The sequence below is a fragment of the Dermacentor andersoni genome, chromosome 1, assembly GCF_023375885.2.
Source record: "Dermacentor andersoni chromosome 1, qqDerAnde1_hic_scaffold, whole genome shotgun sequence".
In the NCBI taxonomy this organism is placed as follows: Eukaryota; Metazoa; Arthropoda; class Arachnida; order Ixodida; family Ixodidae; genus Dermacentor; species Dermacentor andersoni.
Genome location: NC_092814.1, coordinates 258,921,181 through 258,942,242, shown reverse-complemented (window position 1 = coordinate 258,942,242; position 21,062 = coordinate 258,921,181). Strand labels below are relative to the sequence as shown.

Sequence of the window (21,062 nt, the reverse complement as noted above, 5' to 3'; positions counted from 1 at the left end):
CTTAACGATAGAACAGGTTGAGTTCGCTTCAGTTCTAGGACCACGCCTGAAACTCGGTGAACGAGCTTTACAATACGGACAATGATGAATGCCACTAAAAGACACTACCCCCTGCTCGCCTTCAGGCAGTAGAAGCGCAAAACTGGTATAACCATAAAATGCTGGTTGGTGGAGTAGACTGCAGTTCCAGGACCACATCTAGCCTGTGGGCACGATTAACTAGTGTCGTTGGCTTAACGGCGAGGGCAATGACAAACGTTGCTGTAAAACGCCTGCTTTTTCTAGACAATTCAGTTTCCCCACAAAACTTGCATTTAGGACGGAGAACACTTCTCCGTAGAGAAGTGTTCAGAGGGTCGTCACGCAGAGGGTCGTCGAAGACATCATTTGCAAGTAGAGTCACAGTGTTCGCGCTGCTGATTGTTGCAGCGATAATCTCTTGATTCTGCTTCCTAATTGCATCCTTCGCGCAGAGTGCGCAGTGAAGGTGAACCTGAAGAACGTTGAAAAAAAATTATAAAGACGCGCAATCTGAGAAACACGGTGTCGCGCGGTGTCACCGGTCGCTGTTGCATAGCGGATGAACAAGTAAAAAAATGTAAGAGTAACTGACCAATCATTTAAATCTAACTTATCTCAATCACGACGGTGCACTTTGCGCCCGGATGAGAGCTGTGCATATGAGCGTTAGCGGCAGTAAACTTTTAGGGCGTAATTTCTTTTATTTCTGTTAAGAGTTTCCTTGAAAAAAAAAAAAAAAATGATCGTAGTTGAAACCAGGGGTGCTGGAACGTGCAGCGTCGTACATGTACATGTACATTTAAAATGTTACTGTATCCTCTTTGGCAGACATACACACCGCGGTCATTCCTGTGGTATAAAATTTGTTATTATCCGTGGGTGCAACAACATGTCATTAGTTGCAATGCTTCATTTTCAAGCGTCGCCTGCTGATTTAGCCTTAAAATTTAGTCGGCTCTAAGCATAGAAGTAGAAACGACATTACAGCGCTGCGCAAAACGGCAAGCAGACGTTGCAATCGTTACACAAAGCAAAATATGTGGAATTACTAAAAAAACTAAATGGTAAGCACACACACACACACACACACACACACACACACACACAAAAGTTACAATACACTAGCGACGACGCCGCGGAAAACGGTAGAATCGCTGCAGGAGGCAAAGTATGAAGCAACTATAAAAATTAAACGGTAAAGGTAAAACCACGAGAGCACGGGGTGCGCAAATGTCTGCGCAGTAGGCGCCGCTACGTCTGTTGACTGCTGGTCGGTCCAGTAACCACTTATAAAGTTTTTTTTTCTTTATTTCTTCCTACGAAAACGTTTTCGCCTGTGGACGACACGTTTAATCTGTGGCACAGCGGGGCTCCCGGTGGGAGCGGCAGCGGGCCAAAGAATGAACAGGCCTAAGCATCAGCAGCAGTACGACCCGAAGATCGCAGGTCTCTACGATCTTGGCGACACGCTTGGCCGGGGCCATTTTGCGGTGGTGAAGCTTGCTCGGCACGTCTTTACGGGAGAGCAAGTGGCCGTGAAGGTAATCGACAAGACTAAGCTGGACGACGTTTCAAGGGCCCACTTGTTCCAGGAGGTTCGCTGCATGAAACTGGTGCAGCATCCGAATGTTGTGCGGCTGTACGAAGTCATCGACACTCAGACGAAACTCTACCTTGTACTCGAATACGGCGATGGGGGAGACATGTACGATTACATTATGAAGCACGATCGGGGCGTCAGTGAGCAGGCCGCACGCAAGTACTTTCGGCAGATCGTGCATGCTATTTGGTACTGCCACAAGCTCCACGTCGTGCACCGCGACCTTAAGCCGGAAAATGTGGTCTTCTTTGAGAAACTGGAAATGGTCAAGCTCACGGACTTCGGATTTAGCAACAAGTTTTGTCCAGGCCAGAAACTCGAGACTTCTTGCGGCTCCCTGGCTTACTCAGCCCCCGAAATCCTCTTGGGCGATTCGTACGACGCGCCCAAAGTCGGTGAGAACGGCCTTTCTTCACCGATCGGCCCTGTTGGCTTCGCTGTTTCTGTTCGATAAACGCAGCATTTTGCTTCCGAGATGCACGAATACTTTACGTAATGCACATACCTTTAAGACGCTACATTCCTTTTAAATTTCTGGCTGTGCTGTGGTCATCTCGCAAAATCTTTCATCATATTCCAACCATGCACAACGCCTGTCCGTATCTCTGTTAAATGTGGACATTGTGCACATGCAAATTTTCACTTTCGGCGTATGTAGCTTCTCTTTCCGTCTATAATTCCCTTGTAATGCTTAGCTAGTAGGCAGCTGTGGTGTATATCCTATATTAACCATGGTTTGTGGTTTGTGGCAGATGTATGGAGCCTGGGGGTTATCCTCTACATGCTGGTTTGTGGCCATGCCCCTTTCCAAGAAGCCAATGACAGCGAGACACTCACCATGATAATGGACTGCAAGTACACCATCCCCCCTTATGTCTCTGATGACTGCAAAAGGCAAGGGTTGCTTTTGTAAATGTTGCCCTTGTCTACTGCGAACATATCACTTGCATAAATGTGTGTTCCATGTATCAAAGCTCTTGCAGACAGTGTTGACTGTGACATGTGTTCTAAATATTGTACACCCTGTTGCAAAGAAGTAAAGGCCATGCCTTTAATTTTTTGTCATAAGGTGCACATAAACATTGGAAAAGCTTCTGGCCCCCATATATAAAAGGTACTAATTCAAGTTTCGACTATGACAAAAACCTGTGCAAAGAAGGAGTTGTGCCCATGCAGGATGGTTGCAGCTCTTTCATGAAGTGAGCAGATCAGGTAAATAAGTTTGTCATTTATAATCTGCCTTCATGTCCACACATCTTCAGAGAGTAATTTAATGCCTTGACATTCATTGTCCACATGCTAAATGAAAATAATGAGAGCATTTAAATGATTTAAGGCATAAACAGTTTGCCATCAGCATGTGATCATTATTTCATCTGCACTGATTTGGGATACACTAATACTTCACCTTACGAAGTTGTAGATGATCAACATCAGTAACTAAGTTCTGGAATGCTCATATTTTTTGTCATACACTGAATTTTTCAAGGGCAAGCTGGGGGCATAGTTGTACATCTGCATAAAAAAAAACATGTTCAGCCCTGCCTTGATGTCTGTCATTTCATTCTAGGGCATCTGAACAAATTCTGATAGGTTGATTGGGGCTGTAAGGTTACCGTAAAAGAGAAACAACGAAACCCACATCTGGTGACAGAACGAATCATTCTAAATATCTGTCGGGATGTTTCGCTGTAATATGCCGCGCATTCTCTGAAACTTTCTAGCTGCTGTGGTGGCTCCAGCACTCATGGTGTGGTTTTGCTGTTGAGAACAAGGCAGCAGGTTCAATGTTGGCTGCCTGCATTTCAATAAGGGCAGAATCTAGAAGTGTTGACATTCCATATTAGTGCCGATTGAATAAACCCAGGTGGCCAAAATAATCCAGAGCCCTCCCCTGCAGTGTGTCTCAGTGTATGTGTAGGTTTTGGATGTTGCACCAAATTAGTTACCAATCATTGTGAAAGTGATTTGCGCAAAATATAAATACATTGAACAAATAACTTTCCAAACTCATCTCAGGTTGTATTCTAAAAATGATTAGAACAGAAAGAAATGACACTTTCTGGGAAAGTATGCAAGCATGCATACAAGTGGTTCCACTGTGCAAGATTCAGTCCAGAATTTTGTTTATGAATGTAATACGCTGTACTATCTGTAGCTTTCTTTAAAATAAGAGCTATTATGAACAATCTTAGCTAATTCAAAGAATGGTCGCTGTGTGTGACTTACCAAATCTGCGAGTGTTGTATTTACATTGTAAGTTTGATGCTGCCACCTTCCACTGTAATTATCAAGTAATATATGGTGACATTCACATCTGTATAGGCCTTCATGGAATGAGCCACGCATAATTGGTACTGCGAGTCTAGAGAATCTAAAAAATTCTTGAATGCAGTGTGGTTTGTGGACAGCCCACCACTCTCCCATTGAACATTGCAGCAAGATGGAACAACATGCCAATCATCCTCCCCTGCACTGTGGCTATTTTTCATGTTGTCTTTGAGAATAGTCTATGGTCATATTAATGTATGCAGCGTGTTTTGTGGTCAGCTTGACAATTGTGAAAACTAATATATACGAGTATAATGTAAAAACAAAGGTTTCAACTTCATAATACAAAAGTAAAAGTCACAGTCTGCCATAACTCTAACAATGTATTAGCAGCCACTATATTCCTTTACCCTGCCCTTTAGGCACTGTTGTTTCAATATGCATGCATTGTACAGCTTCCATTTTGCCATGTGGGAGGGCTGAACTTACTTTGAGCTGTTTTCACAGGAAGTATCAGCATGTTGTCTCATCCTCGTAGAATGCAAATGACTTCTGACTCGTTCACTATGAGAAATTCGTTGCAGAGAAGTTTTGTTTCTAGTTGTATGTAATCAAGGAAAAAAAGTTGCATCATGGTGGTTCATTTGTTTTGTTGGGTATCAGGTTTTTAAAGGAGTAGTAACATGATGTTTCCGACTTTTCATTTTGTTGTGTTAAATGAAGCTCCTGGACTGCTAAGTCCTAGAAAAAAAAAAAAAAAAACTCCAAGCCTCAGAGCACCCTAAATAATATACTAGCTTATCTACAGCCAGTTTTGGTTTCTTTTCCCAGGAGGTTACTGTGTCATGACGCCGTTACTGTGAAGGTGGAAGCTCAGTTGTGGGAGTTGAATATCGAGACTTTTTGGCACTCGCTCCAGCTCGTTTGATCACCTCCTATGCTGCTGTTCCTTGTAAGGCCCGATGTAGCAGCATATAGCCCACGACCAAGCTAACCGGAGTGTGTCAGAACATCGGAATGGGCTGCCTTTTGCACCATGATGTCACGACACAGTAACGTCCTGGAAAACGAAGCTATTTATTATATTAAATTATTTAGGGAACTCTGAGGCTTGCCAGTATTTTTTCAATAGTTTGAGGTCATGGATCTTCACTTAAAACAAAAAATGAATAGTTGAAATCAAGGGGAGATGTGCCTATCTTTCATTAATAATAAAGCCACATGAATGGAATTTATGCCCAATATAGAGTTTACTATGCTGTTTTCGAATATGAATTTAGTTCCTCAATATCTTATCTGGATAGTTTTCTGTGCCCCATGGAAGTATAAAAAGTAGGGCCTATTGTGTTAGTTCGGGGCTTTATAATAGGCCTTGGAGAGTTAAAAAATGGCCTATATTGCTCCTTATGAACAAATAATTGCAAGTAAGCTAAAAAAATATTTTTGTTTGGCTTTATTATTTAAAAAAAAAACATTGAACTATAAATGTTGACAACATTGATGATTAGTTTCTTAAGATGTACCTACTGAAATTTCTGCATGTTACAATAGAGTCTATTGATGTATATGCTGTTCTGCACATCCTGGTGCATGAAAAATTTGACCAATATTCAGTCACATTCAGTACAAGAATATTTCTGTACAATTGGTAAAAACAGCTTAAGATTGAAAAATAAGGAAAACGAAGTTGAAAGTTTCCAACATGCTGATCAATTTGCATTAAATTTGGACAGAATGCTGACCAGTCTTTCTGAAAGTATAAAACTTACAAATTCTCATGTGTCGTAGGTAGTACCCTCAGAACCATTGCGAGCTTCCGCCTTCAGCCGGACTGCTGTGAATTGCACCCATGCGTCATCCATGCACTGCCTTTCACGACCTCCTGATTAGCGAAGCACTTGTGCCACACTTCGCTCCGTTTGCAACATCCCGCACGAGACATTGTCCGCTCCAGCGAAATGAAGACATATATAGAGCTGCGCTCAAATTTCGCATTAGGGAGTATCGTAATCTTTGGTGAGTTTTTCACACATGAAAATATAATGGTAAAGTAATTTTGCGATAAAAATAAAGATTATTATTTTTCAAAAGGAAAATGCGATTGTTCAACCTGCATTTTTCCTTAATGTAAAAAATGTGATTGCAGGAAATGAAGCCTTATTGCTTGTCAAAAAACTAAATTACTTCATATGATAAGTATAAGTTACTAATGTATACATAAATTACATGTCATAAACAAATTACCAATTTGATCTAGCTGTGAACAGCTAAATAACCTACTTTAGCAAAATCCAGTGGCACACTCATCTATTTTTGTCAATTTTGTGTATTTCCTAGCTACTTTTAGTCATTGGAAATTTCTTGCCTGACTCAGGTACTTCTAAATTTAGAGAGCCAACAGTACATTGCAGTGTAGATGTGCGAGATGTCTTTACACTACTAAAGTGCTGCAGATAGGAAGTCTTATGTTCTCACAGCGCCATCATTATTGATCTCTTGGAGGAAATGGAGAAATAAAATGGATATATGTGCCACTGTAGCTTCAGTGTTCACTGTCAGCCGCATTTGTTCTTTATTGCATGTAACTGAAAGCCGTGAGACTTCCATAGAAGTGATCTTTGCTCGTTTATTATCCTAAAGTCCATGTGAACTGATGTGATCCATTTGAAGTGACATGAATACGACTTGAAGTTGTTTATGCATGTCTTCTCCGTGTTACTAAATTTTTTCCGGCAGTCTGATTGTCTACTCATAACATCTACCCCAAAAATTAATAATTAAAGCTTTGAAATGAATCAGAATTCTCTTTGTAATGCATGCATTGTAGTGAGGTTGCATAATCATGTGCAAAATCTCTTAGTGCCAGTGGATTTAGTACAATGCTAAATAATTATGTGCAGTGTCTCCACAATAGACTTCCCACAGTTCTGGATTCCTCCACTTCTCAATAATTTCATTTCAGTCCTTCAAGCCAACTGATATTTTCTGTCTTAATCCAACCTGCAGTGTCTTCATTGTATGTGCTACTACTGCGTAAATTGTTAGGCACCCGATATTCCCTGCAGAAAAAGCGCATAGAGAGTCCGTAAAAGTGGACAACCAGAAGCAGAATTTTGTCCATATTGACAGACTGCATTAAAAATGATGAAATGGCATGATATGCATGCAAAGGTATTTTTCTTGAATGCACAGAGAAGTTAGCCACTTCGTAGCTACTTCTTTTTGGGTTTAGCAAATTTCTTGCTGCATTTAGGAGGGATTTAATCTACCACTTGCTTTTACTTCACAGTGCTGCATTTAACAAAGGTGTAAAGTTTGGCTAATGCCTCTTTCAGTGCAGGATTCATGGAGTTGATAAGAAAGCCTTAAATTGGAAGATAATTTTTGTAAAAGTAGAGTACTTGCTATTTCAAAGAATGTAGGCGAGCAAGATGCTTGTAGGCTAATTTGCGCATAGTGCTCTGTTCTTTTACCCTTTTTTTTCCCTCTCTTTTCGCACTACTTTCTATCATGTTTCAAGAAAGCTTTAAGAAAAGCTGAAGGTACTGTGGAATTGCTCTAGTAATATTATGAAATCATGATTTTTGTTCTCGTTTGTACCATTTTCAATTTTTGTTTGTGAATAATGATAGGTGTTAAATGCAATACTAATCACCATATTCAAAAATGCACCTTAACTTAAAGCCACAACTTGATGTGGTCAAGTCTTGACGAAGTCAAGTTGTGACTTCAAGTGAAGGCGTATTAGCATTTGTGACTGCTAAGAATAGTAGAATTGCAGACTTGTACATTGCATAGAATTGCAGATTTGGCAGGAAGTAAAAGTAAAAGAAACTTGCCATTGGTAGTGTTCATACCATCATCTCTACATTCGGTGGTGTCAATCATCACCTTCCACTTTAAGACTAATTTATAATCTTGACATTAGTTCTCAGTATGCTAACTGGTACTCATTTCTACCTTGGAGGAATTAGAGAAATTCATAACACAGTCTAACCAGTTCTTGCTTTTTTCCCCATTCAATTGAATGTTGAAATGTTATGTCTACAATTTTGACAACCTTGCAAATGGAATCAAGGTGGGAAACAGGCTTGAATACAACCATTACAATGAGAGTAACATCATGTTGAAAAATTATCTGAACCTGTATTTTACTTAGCAGAAATGCAAAAGCATTGGTACGCGACAACATGTGTGACCACTAAAGCTTCTGTGTGTATTTGCTCCTGTATAGCATTGCATATGTAATCGTGCATGCAGTCACTTATACCACACATGCTGGGTATTTTTTTCTGTATGGTCGTGGTTGTCTCCTGAAAATTTTCATCTTTGCAAAAGATTTCCAGGCATGCTACTTGGAAATCATAATTTGAAAGTGAGGTATGAGTATAGCTGTTCATGTGTGTCAAAGCAAAACTTGCATAAAAAGCATGTGTTTTAGTGAGTTGCCTTAAAGTAGGCAAACTCCTGCAGTCTGTTTAAGTACAGTGCCAAAGCATTGTCATTCACAAGTAAGACTCATTCAAGACAAAAGACTGGTGGCCTGCTGGAATGCCAAGTATAGAAGAATTAGGTACGGGTGATCTGGTGCACAAAGCAGAACTTAGACACTCCTATACACTGCGAGGCTACTAGTAATATACTGGTTGTTTCACATAACTTGAACAAAGCTTTAACTTTTTGTGAATGAATGTTGCCTTCAGGCAACACACCAAAAAACATTTTCCTTGCAATGTTTTGGTTTTCAGTATGGAGTTTCTGGCCCAATGTTTTCTCTTGAAACAATGCTGATGAGGCCACATACTCTTCTGTGGCAGCGATCCCTGCATACAGGGCTTTAATTAGCCCTTTGTTGATGGCACATATAAATACCCGAAAGAAAAAGTTTGTTTTCTGTCTAAATGAGCAAAACACACAGAATAAGCATATTAATAATAAAAGAAAATATTTCGTGGGAAATTTTTCAGGAATAGGGGCAGAGGGGGGGTCACCAGGCAGAAAACGGAAGATGGCTTCTTGTGGAATTTGTACAGACTGCTCTTGTCATATGTGAACCATAGGTGTTCAGTCATGAGCAAAAGTTTGGAGACCACGGCATCAGCAAAAAATTTAAATATATTCAAGCGCAACTCTGCGGCCTAGAATTGGTTTAATACATTGTATTGGTCAAAGATGCGCATGTAGGCATGCACTCTTGATGTCAGCCAAAAGGCCCAGTCTGCAAAAAAAAAAAAAAAAAAATCACAGCTTCTTTGGCCTGCAATCTTTTTTACAACTTTACATACATACATGGCACCACTGCAGCCGGAGATCTTGCATAGGTCTGTCTTCTCTGACTGCATTCAAAAGAAAGCAAGCCACATGCAAAACTTTTCCTTCCTCATCCTGTGTTTCTGCTCTGAACAACAAATGATGCTTCCTGCCTGTCATTCAATGTTTGCTGAAGACATTGCCAGAAACTTTGTACTCCAAACCCTGCTTTGTAGCAGCCAAACCCTGCTTCAGAAACTTTGTACTCAATACCGAAACTCGGTAAGAAACATTTTTTTCTGGTATGTTGCCCATGGGCAATACTCATCAATGAAGGGTTAAAAATGTCATATTGCAACCAATTTCTGACTTGATGTTGGGCTATGCGATTAGGGCAAAAAATTTGGAGGACGCTTAAGCTTCGCCTTTAAGAGTCGAACGCGATAGCATCCAAAGATCCCTGACTGCTTATTACGCTTCCCGGCAACTGGAGCGTAAGTAACCATAATGTTTACCTGGAAACGTTAGCTGCAAATGCTATGCACAAAGGCGGGCTTTCTGGTAGAAATGCGGCCTCTTGCATGGGCCGTGATGCGGCGGAGGCGAGCGCCATCTGGAGGTATTTCAAGGAATCAGGCACGCTGCTCCGTGACCCTCGAGATACTCGCACGCCAGCGCGCACAAATGGCGGATGCTGTGGCTGGCCTATGAATGGTAGAAACGCTGGAAAAGGGGTTTCTTTGAGTTTTTGCATAACAGAATTATGTTTTCTCTTATAGTCATATTACAATCCGACGCTATCATGTCTGTAGGTTGTGGGTAAGTTGTACTTCACAATTTTTCGATGCATTTTAGTTTGAGAAATTCAATTAGTTCAATAATTTCCTTGCTCCACATGGAGGGCCTGCGCATGGGTGGTTCAAAAATCTTTTTGCCGAAACGACGTTCGACACCGGATTTTCTGCGACACGGGGCCCTGAACGCTATCGTGTTAAAAGCCTTCACTTAAGGCAAGCACTAGGGTAGGGAAGGGCTACCGTAGTTTGCCTTCTTGTACGCTTGTGACGTGTTGTTTGCCTGTGTTATCTTTCTCAGTCAACCCCTTTAAAAATTATGAGAGAATGATCCATGGATGGTAGTGTAAAACTGCTCATGTACAAATTAATTTTGATAGCGTGGAGTAGGGGGAGCCGGCCCTAAACCACTTGTTTGGTAAGAATAATTCCCCGTCCTCTCCACAACCAACATACACAAATCCACATAATAAGCAGGTAAAAACTAAACAGAAGTGCATTGTAAACTTATGTGTACCTATTGCTTTGTTGAAGAGACACTAAAGGCAAATGTTAAGTCAAGCTAAAGTGATAGATTAGTGCTTGAGAACATCTGTGATATCAATATTATCGCAAACAGAGCTTTAGTAATCGAGACATTGAGGTAAATGCAGGACACAATTTGAAACTTCCACGACACATTCAAGTACTAGCCCGATGATGAAGGCACTCCTAATTATAATTCTGTCACTGTACTCAATCACTCGGAATACAAAGATCATGGTATTGCATTATAAGACAAAAAAAAAAAAAAAAGGCTACTTGTCTAGTTCTATTCAATCTTTAGAAAAAGGAACTCTTTGATGTTACCCGGGACGACGACACAGACAGTCGAAAGGTTTCGTTTTCTCCACTTTGCGTCGCTCACACTTTCCTGTTTTCTTGTAAACGAAGGCTTTTCTTGGCACACAACAAGTGCTGCAAGGTTTCTGGAATGGTATTTTAACAGTCCACAGCAACTTAGTATTTGCCTTTAATGTCCCTTTAAAGACCCTATGGGCAGCCTCAGTGTAGCTGCGTGTAACCTGCTGTGTTGGTTCGAGGTGCCGTTAGGGCAAGGAATCCACCAAGCCCGTCGACGAATACGTCCAGTAGTAGGAATGAAGGAAAAAGGGTTTATTTGACATTAGTTACACGGCTCCAGTTACGGAAGCCCACTCTGTGCAGGAGCATGTTTAACGTCCGAGTTCACATCAGGGCACGTCGGCCCCACTGCACGAAAAGGCTCCCCTTTTAATACCATCGTCTTTCCTAGGCGACTTAACTATGAAATCTGATGACTGCATCACAGCCAATCACAATTGTTGAATCAGTTGCGATACCACGCCCATGCTAATGCAACGTTCTGCAGCACCCCACCTCCGAAGCATTCCCCCTCCCCCTCCTGATGGTATGGAATATGTGGCAGTATAGCACCCTGGTAATTCAAGGTTGGCTGCATTGTTCGGTAGCATTTGTCATTGGCCCTTTTCATCATTAGTTCAGGCTGTCAGGTAGTGGTGGGAGGGTGCCTTTTATGGACCCGTCAGCAGTCTGTGTCAGTGCTTCGTTGACATCTTGGTAGGCGCTGATGGATGGGTGAGGGTTGCTTCTTGGCAAACGTCTAATTAATGCCTTTGGCCGTATTGAGACGTAACACTGCACATCAGTCTTCAAACTGGCGTCTTCGTTCCAGTTTTGCGCAAGTTTCATTATAGCTGCTATTACTACTGAGAGTCGTGTTTGTGACTGTGTTTGCAACTCTCGCTCTACTTCAGTATCTATGTGGTTAAATAAATCTTACTCTTCTTGGCTTGATATTCTTGGCCTAATATTCTACCATTTGAAATTTTGTTTCATACCAAGATTTATAGGATGAATTTCATGGCGCCTCTTCCATGTAACCAATGGCTGTATTTCTGTTCAGTGGAACACATTTCCTGACATGCAGCGTTTGCGTGTTGCGGGTATTTTTTCTCGCTTTGATTGGAACCTAACACTGCAGTTGAGTGTGCATGTTTATTGTGTCTTACTGTCATGTTGATGGTCATCTTCTTTCTTTCAGGATGATAGCTCGCATGCTTATCCGTGACCCAGACAAACGTGCAAGCTTGGAGGAAATCGCTGCTGACCCATGGCTAACTGCAGGCGATGCACCACAACCTGCTGACCACCTACCCCTCATTCACCGGGAGCATCTATCTGAGGAGGACCACTCACACATAGTACAGAAAATGGTCAATGGCTGCATTGCAAACAAAGATGAGATTCTTGAGTAAGCTGGAATTAATCTGCTCTCTTCCAGCAGTCGGGGTAGTGTTGTCATTCTAGAGTGACGACTATTTTGTTAGAATTTGTCACCATATGATAATAACAAAAGGCATTTACATTGCTGCAGTCTGTGTACCATATTTCCCAGATTATAGCTCGTAAGCCCCCCCTCTTGTTTATAGAGCTAAAAAAAAATTGTGTACAAGTCATTTGTTTTTAATTGGTCGGCATAATGAAACATTGCACGCATGTACACTCATTGAGAAATGCCAAGGTTATCCATTTCGGGGCATTAAATATTCGTAAACAAATTTTTTATGCGCTGCAAATTAGGCTCAGTAATGCAACATTTATTGCATTTCACTCAAAGGCCTCGTCCTCCAATGCACTGTCAAAAACTTAACCACTTTGGCCAGCAGCACCGCTAGGTAAATGTCATGAGCCTCTGAATAACTTTTATACAACATTTTAGGCACATCACAGGCATTGCCTTTGTGACGCGACATGCTCAGAAAGAACATGCGAACAATCACAACATGCCTGAACCAGCCTGAACAGATGCCAAGCTGGTTAAAATGGGGAGGTGTTGAAAGTGGCGGCGCCGTTTACAAAAGCAGCTGCTCGAACCTTTATGCACCCTGGTTTGTTTTTACAGCGAAGCTGTTATGCAACTAGAAAAGCTCAAGAACTTTATAGTGTACATGTTTTCACGGTGTCCTAAAAGAACTAGGTAATTCACCAATTTATATATAGATGGGATAGGGGCATGCATGGAGTCATACGCAGGCAAATTTTGAAGATTGTGGATCAACTCTTGGCTTGGTGCCCTGAAAGAACCGAAGGTGATAGCAATTCTATAGTATCTGCACAGAGTGGGAGCCATGTTGTGGGTGACATGTAACAAAATTTTAAAGTGTGAAGCTTAATTACTGATTTTACAGCAAATTACTTATATGTACAAGTGTTCCAGTGCTCTACAGGCGTTATTATGAACCAAGGAGGAACTTCTCCCAATGTCCTGAAAGATCTGAACCTGTCACAAAGTTAATATTCTTGAGAGAATTCCATGATGCATCTTATACGGGATACTTGTGGAAAGTGTCAAAACTGTTACTTAGTTTGTTTTTTGTAGAAAATTACTTATGCAAGCATCCCCACCCAGAGTGTCATATGGCCGTTATCCAAAATGTTTCCCAGAGAGCTAAAGAGCCGTACATGACAGTGACTTCAGATTTGGTGGAAATGAGACACATATAAAGTCTAATGACTGGCAAACTTTTCTGGCTTGATTAAAAGCAAACACACCGAAAAAAAAAAAAAAGAAAGCCATTGCACATGGCAGCATGCAATCACCACGCTGTGAGCTGCCGCACTGGGTCCTTCCGTAGCGCGTATGTGCAACGAGGAGCCCCCTCCGTGAGTGAGTGAAAGTGTGCCATGCTCTTGACACCTCCCCTTTCTAGCCACCTTACACGTGCATTCATAAAAGCGAAATAGCGACAGGAAGCCAGAAGTGCTGAGACTTCTTGCGTGGGCAACTGATGATGACAGTAACCACATCTCGGGCACCACAACGTAACAATAAAAAAATTGTGACACCCTTTATTTGTTTTTTAGTACAATGGGTTTAATCTTTTGTTAAAAAACAACAACAAAGCATAAACCCTTAAAGCAAACTATAGTGTGACCTCCAATCACAGAGGCACCTGTATCAAGAAGGCCATGCTATAGCGGCCTTCGCTGCTGCTGCCGTGCTGCCTACATGGCAAGCCCAGGAGCTAACATCTGTACAAATGGTCTTCCACTGTTAATACACTCGAACTTTGCTATAACAAAGTTGAAGGGGAAGCTGAAATTACTTCGTTATATCCATTATTTCTTTATACCAACTACTGCCATTTACTGCAGTATGTGCCTAATGATACGCACAACTTTAAACGTGCAAAGAAGACTACGGCTCCATGGCCCACCGAACTGCTACACTGCAGCGTATGCAATGAAAATTCAATAAAACAACAGCAAAAGAGTCTCCGGCGTGTGACACTCGACATTTTAGCACCTGACGCGACAGCCATTACGATAGCGACCTTATGTTCCATTGTGATAGTCTTTCGCTTCCGTTTCCCACTTGGTTCGCCCATATTGTCATGAAACCTGTCAAAGTATACGGCCGGCAGAGCTTGGCGCAGCGCCAGAAATGCGGATATGCGAATGCGTTTGGCCCTTGAAAGCAAAACTATCTGATCCGCCGCTTTCTTGTGGCTCCGCTGTGTGAGAACACCAGCTGGGCTTGGCCAGCTCGTACACTGATCTCTACAAACATAGTGCAGGTCAGCGGGCTAGTGCCACAGTGAGAGAGAGAAGTGGAGGCACTAGGTTGTAGCATGCCATGTGCAAGCATCATCATTGATGTGTGGCGCGGTGCAGCTAGGCATGGCCTCGGCGATTGCGATCTCACAGGGTATGCCTAGCTTTGCCAGTTACGTGCCGCAGTGAGAGAGAGTTGCGATAAAATCAGAAAGAAGTGCGGCTTGTGCCTGGCCACTGTGCGCATGGCAATGAGAAAGACCAGTGCTGCTCGACGCCGTATTTGACGCAGGAATTTTTAACTACTGTGCCGAATGAGTGTGGAACCCAATGAAAGCTTGGTGTGCACCAGTTGGTATTTGAGAGCGCAGCTCTTAGGCGGCCGTTCCTGTGGCGAGTGTCGATGTAACTGACGGAACGAACACAGTGAAGCGAACGTGGAGTGCAGCAGCAGAGGAAAGAAGGCAATAGCGAAGAGAGCATGAGGAGGAAAGAGGAGGAGGGTGCAGCGGAACCATGAGGCGGAGGAGGAGGGTATGGTGAAAGCGTGAGCAGGAAAGTGAAGTGCCGTGCAAGACAGGCTGTGCGGCGACGATGGCTACGAGATGGCGTCAGAGTAGCGTGCATTGTCAGGGAGGTCTGTCTGCAGCGGCTGCTGGGAATCGCATCCACACGTCACCTGCGCACTGCCTCTCACGATTTCTCAATTACCGAGGCAGTCGTGCACACTTCACTCCATTTGCAACGTACTGCATGAGCTAGATTGTCCACGCCAGCTAATATATTGTGAAATGAAAACACGCATAGAGCTGTGTTCGAATTTCGCATTAGGGAGTATTGTAACCCTAGGCAAATTTTTTTTCGTTTAGGAGACGAATCTAGTTCGTTATATCCCCTGGCAGAACAATTTTACTTTATTAAAACAAGGCTTAATATACATGGATCTCTATGGGGATTTCAAGCAGAATTGCATTTACGTTATATCCTGTTTCGTTATAACAAGGTTCAAGATTTTTCTTGAAATGCTACCGTGCTAGCGTGGTTTCTTGTACTTGTAAAAAAAAAAGGAACAAAAGAAATGACGTTTGACCCTCCAGCGCACCTGGTCACACCACTGTATAAGAGGCACCAGGAAAAAAAATGAGACTTGTGCTGGGATAGTATTTGTCGCTTGCCTGCTTAAGATTCTGTTACGAATTTAATTAAAAACAGAAACCTTTTGTAGCTACAGTCTACACATGAAAGTTTTAATTGGAAACCACAATAGTTGATTTTAATGTTAGGGTCACGAGTTTGGTGCAAGGCAAATACACTTTCAAATGGACAACCATTGCAGTATTCATTATTGGATTCTGCATTAGTTATTATTAACCTTGCAGTGTAGCTATAGAGATTACAGGAGTGCCTAGTATTCATTTTGCTGTATTTATATAATACCCCTGTCAAGCGGGCAAGTTAAGTGCACTTATGGAGAGTGCACTTGATTTTAAGTGCACTTTTCCAAATCTAAACTTCGCAAGCTGAGTGTACTTGCAGGAGAGCGCACTCTGGTCGGAGTGCGTTCATGAAACGCACTTTGCTCGTCGAGTACGTAGCCTCACCACCAGCGGTTTCAATGGTACAAAATGTAATGCATAAAAAAAGGACACAGAAGTTAATTCTAGTTGTTGAACAGCTTTTAACAAAATAATCAGAGCATAACTCGCTGATATTCTGTTCTAGCAGGATCAAATGCTGCCTCGTCGCATGCCACCATATTGTTCTGGATTGGCTAGGCATTCGTCTTCGCCGGCCTTGACTTGTAACACTCTTACGATAAAAATACTTTCGTCTTTTGCTGAGTAAATATAGATTACAATTGTTTTTTATTTATAATACAATTAAACCAATCGCTTTTTAGAAGTCGTTTTTAATTTTAATCTACATCTTTAAAAAACATGGTTTTAGGCTGTTGACATTTTTTTAGTGCGAGTGCACTCTGTTTTCCCGTTTAGCACCGCGTAGCCTAAAGTGTCACTCAAGGTCCCGAAGTGCACAGTAAGTGCACTCAACTTGCCTGCTTGACAGGGGTATAACAGTGTTTGAATTGCTAAAGTTCATGAAGTGTGCTCTCATCTGCAGGGCATTGGACCGTAATGAATACAACTATATGACCGCTACATATTATCTCTTGGCTGAGCGTAAGCTCCGTGCACAACGCCAAGAAAAAGCTCAACAGCTCAACCGTACTTCTAGGGCAGATCTTTCTCCTGTAGCAGTTACTCCAGGGTAAGTGTCTTCCTGTTTGTCTCTATTTCTGGCATAACTGCTTTACTCTGGCAGCGTATAGTTCAGCGGACCGTAGTCTTTGTATTATAACTTTTATCTAGACTTTTCTTTATGGTAATTCTTCTGCATCTACAATATTTTTTTTTTTTTTTCGTGCTCTCAATCGCCCGGAGGGGCAAGAGCAAATGCAAGTGCTAATGGCGGCCTTGAAATTCTTGGAATTCGAGATGGCAGTGATGGAGGCAGGGAGGTGGTTCCAGTCTTCTGAGGTTCTTGGTATAAGTGAGTCTGATTAAATTTTCGTGTGACGAAAGGGTACACCAACTCTTTATAAATGATCAATGAGAGGTGATACGTACGATGGTCCATGGAGCAATTCTGCCCTAAGTATGTGATCGAAGTAAAATATTTTATGGAAGAGGCACAGTCGAGAACACCTTCGGCACAGAGCGAGATCTAGTAGGTAAAGTTAGTTTCATTGAGGAGACACTAGAATACAGACTATAGCTAGAAAAAATAAACCGGGTGCTACGATTTAGGACTAGCTCTAAAAGGTTTGTTAGTCTTACCTGGCCAGGATCCCAAATTGAGCAGGTATACCTGGGTCTGAACAAGGTCTTGTAAAGTTGGAGCTTTACAGTAGTACTGACGTGTGAGAAGTTCCGACGCAATAAAACCTAGCATGTGATTAGTATTGTTCATAATATAGTTTACATGCAAAGTACATGATACATGATACATAATGAGGCCGAGATGTTTGTAAGAAGTTACGGTGGTTAGAGGTGTGTTATTAAGAGTGTAATCAGCAGGATTAGTTGAGTAAGGCAGTTGGGACACGCACATGCTTTTACACTTTTTAATATTAAGTTTCATTAGCCAATCAGAACACCAGCGCGAAATACAGTCAAGGTCAATCTGTAATGCAGTATGGTCACAGGGGTTAGAATCTATGCAGTATATTACACAATCATCAGCAAACAGTTTTATAGAAGAAGAAACTTGGGTAGGAAGATAATGTACATGAGAAAGAGTAGCGTTCTAAAACCGAACCCTGAGGCACCCCTGATGTTACTGTAGTGAAAAAAGAATCGTGACCTTTAGCCGAAACATATTGAAAGCAGTTAGAAAGAATTTAATCCAACCTGACTGACTGAATAAACTTTATTGAAACCAACAAGAGGTGGTGGCTGGGCCTAGGCCTCCCATGTGGGGACGTCGAGGTGTTGCCTCTTCGCTACCTCGCAGGCCTGCTGGGTCGCCCAGAGTTGGTCGTCGAGGTTGGAGCTATGCAGGGCAGCGTGCCATCTCGACGATAGGGTCGTGGGGTTAGTGTTGGGGTATTGTTGTCTACAGTCCCAAAGCATGTGTGGAAGTGTGGCTGGCTGTGACTTGCAGATATGGTATGTGGGATTGGGGTAAATGTCTCGGTAGATCTTGTAAAGTTGTAACGAGGGGTAAGTATTGGTTTGTAGCAGGTGGAAAGTTGTAGCCTGTGCTCGGGATAGTTTGTTGTGTGGGCCGGAGAAGGTTCTACGCTCTAAGTAGAAGGACTTCACAAGATCATTGTAGCATGTCAAGCGATCCGTAATGGTGGGGGCAACCTCCCCTTCTCCCGTGCGGTTAACTAGGTCTCGCGCTAGGGAGTGGGTAACCTTGTGCGGGTGGACGGTGCCTATATGAGCTGGGAACCAGACGAGTGTAACCGGATGGTCGGTTGAGCGGGGTGCTTGTTGCAAGATGCACAAGGCTTGGTGTGAAATACGGCCGTTGATATAGTTGATAACGGCGGAGCGGGAGTCAGAGACGATGGCATGGCATGTTAGGTGTAGTGTGCCTAGCGCGATGGCCATTTCTTCAGCTTCCTCAGCGTGTGGGGTTACTAGACTGATAGCATGGTGAAGACAGCCTTCACACGTGGTGACAGCTGCAAAGCGGGTAGCGTGGGGATATTCGGCGGCGTCAATGAAACTAACACCGTCGTGGCTAGTAAGGGATTTGGTGAGAGCCATGGCACGTGCTGTGCGACGTGCGTGGTTGTATTCAGGGTGCATGTTTCTGGGGATAGGGTTGGCGTGAATCCAAGCTCGTATGGTGGAGGGGATCTGGTGTTTATGGCCGTGTTGATGGTGGTAGGTGATACCGAGCGAGGTGAGGATATGGCAGCCCGTCGCTGTGAGAGTGAGTCTCTCCAGCTGAGAGCGGCGTTGGGCCTCGATGAGCTCGTCCAGTGTGTTATGGATGCCTAGTTGAAGGAGGAGGTCAGTGCGGTGCAACCGGGGAGGCCGAGGGCTTGTTTATAGACACCGCGTAGGAGGATGTTGAGCTTGGTTTGTTCAGCCTTGCACCAGTTTTAATCCAACCTAGGACATTTAATTTAACTTAGGACATTGGCTTAGACATTCAATCTATCAAGTTTAAGAAAGAGTAGCTGATGCGAGACTGAAGCCTTAGCGAAATCTAGAAAAATGCAGTTGACAATGAAACAATTGTAAAGAGCGTGAAATAAGTCGTTTGCGAATAACAAAAGCTGCATTTCACAAAAAAATATTTTCGAAAACCATGTTGACAAGTAGAGATAAATAAAAATAAAATAAATAAAATAAAAATAAATGAGTTAGATTGAAGAAAACGAACCACAAGTGAATAGATGACGTGTTCCATGAGCTTGCAAGGTGTACTGGTCAATGATATCGGTCTGTAGCTTGGTGGAGAATGAGAAACACCCGATTTGTGCAAAGGAACCACTCTCCCCACCTTGCAATCACTTGGTATGGTGCAACATTGCAATGACTGCGAGAAAATCTTGCAAACAATCAATGATGAATACATTGATGTAGATTTCAAAGACTTCAAATTAATAGCAATAATTTACGGTATAACCATATATTATAATATACCGTATATTGTATGGTATAATATACACTACTGTTAATAATATATAAGACAGATGTGGAAGTACATCTGTAGTTAATGACTGCTGCACAGAGGGAGCAATAATATTAAATAGCAAAACAGGTAAACCAACTGCTTTATCTTCGTCATCAGAGACGACCTTAGACAACTTTGATAGAATTATCTGCCACAACAAGGGCAGATCTGCAACAACAATGACGTTTCGTTGCGATTACTCTGTTACTGGAGCCAGCATTAACACGACTTTCATTCCCTTTCGATAAAATTACAGCTAATTTCCCTGATAGAAGCACAAATTCCCTGAGAATTCCCAGTTTTCCCAGTTGGTTGACACATTTGAGGTAAACCTTGATATAACGAAATTTGTAAACTTTGCAATTTGCTTCATTACATAGAAATTTACATAGAAATTGACTGGCTGGCAGCCAGTCTACCTCTTGCTTCAACGCACCTCCGAAACTTGAGATTGCGCAACCTCCAGCACTAAATGTGCAGGAAGACAGCGCACCATGCCACACCAGCTCGGCTCGCTCAGTGGCAGATTACCGGCCCCGACCTGGGTGGAGCCGCCGGATTGATTTCCCCTCAGGACCTAAATAAAGTTCTAACTCGCTCACTCACTGCAATTCAGTCTTTTGTGGAAATAACTACAGTCTCCAATAGATTTTTCTTGCACGGAAGGGACTGCAAAATTCGACGAATTATCGGGCGGTCAGAAAAACAAAGCAAATTTGAATGAGAAAAATTATTTTGTTGAACTTGACAGTTCGGGACGGAACATACGATTTCCTGCCGTGTCGACAATATCTTCACATTGGCAGTACAAAGCAAACCCAGTCACGCTTTCATGTTCATTCTGCCCTTGCAGCTGATAGTGTCGCCCGCACTGCGATGACGCTATCATAAAATACGCTGGCAGCCAGTCTACCTCTTGCTTCAACGCACCTCCAAAACTTGAGATTGCGCAACCTCCAGCACTAAATGCGCAGGAAGACAGCGCACCATGCCACACCAGCTCGGCTCGCTCAGTGGCAGATTACCTCTAAATGGGATATGTAGGCGCTCAGCCACGCTGACAGCCATGCACAGCAACAGCCACACTAGAAAAGGATATGCACGCCAACCTGCCCAACCACTCCCTCCCCGTTCCCCTCCCATTCTTACCCTTTGCTCATCCAGGAAGACAGCACTCATGAAGAGCCACTATCCTTCTTGGCACACCCTCGCGCGCTTTCACTAGCACCTAAAGCATACGTGTCCAAGGCCATTTCTACGCTAGTTTTCTGCTTTGGACACACAGAAAGCAGGCCTGCGTTTTATTTGAGGAGACATTAGAATCAGGTAAATAC

The 21,062-nt window shown here is 42.6% G+C and overlaps 1 protein-coding gene across 1 annotated transcript in view; it reads left to right on the top strand.

Annotated features, from left to right (window-relative positions):
- Positions 1-479: 479 nt before the first annotated feature.
- Positions 480-21,062, top strand: part of Snrk (SNF related kinase) — a 30,091-nt gene continuing 9,508 nt past the window's right edge. The window contains exons 1-4 of the mRNA XM_050195854.3: positions 480-2,016; positions 2,374-2,515; positions 12,020-12,229; positions 16,654-16,800. Of these exons, the coding sequence (XP_050051811.1) occupies positions 1,422-2,016; positions 2,374-2,515; positions 12,020-12,229; positions 16,654-16,800 (1,094 nt within the window). The 5' untranslated portion in view covers positions 480-1,421. The remainder of the gene's footprint in view (positions 2,017-2,373; positions 2,516-12,019; positions 12,230-16,653; positions 16,801-21,062) is intronic.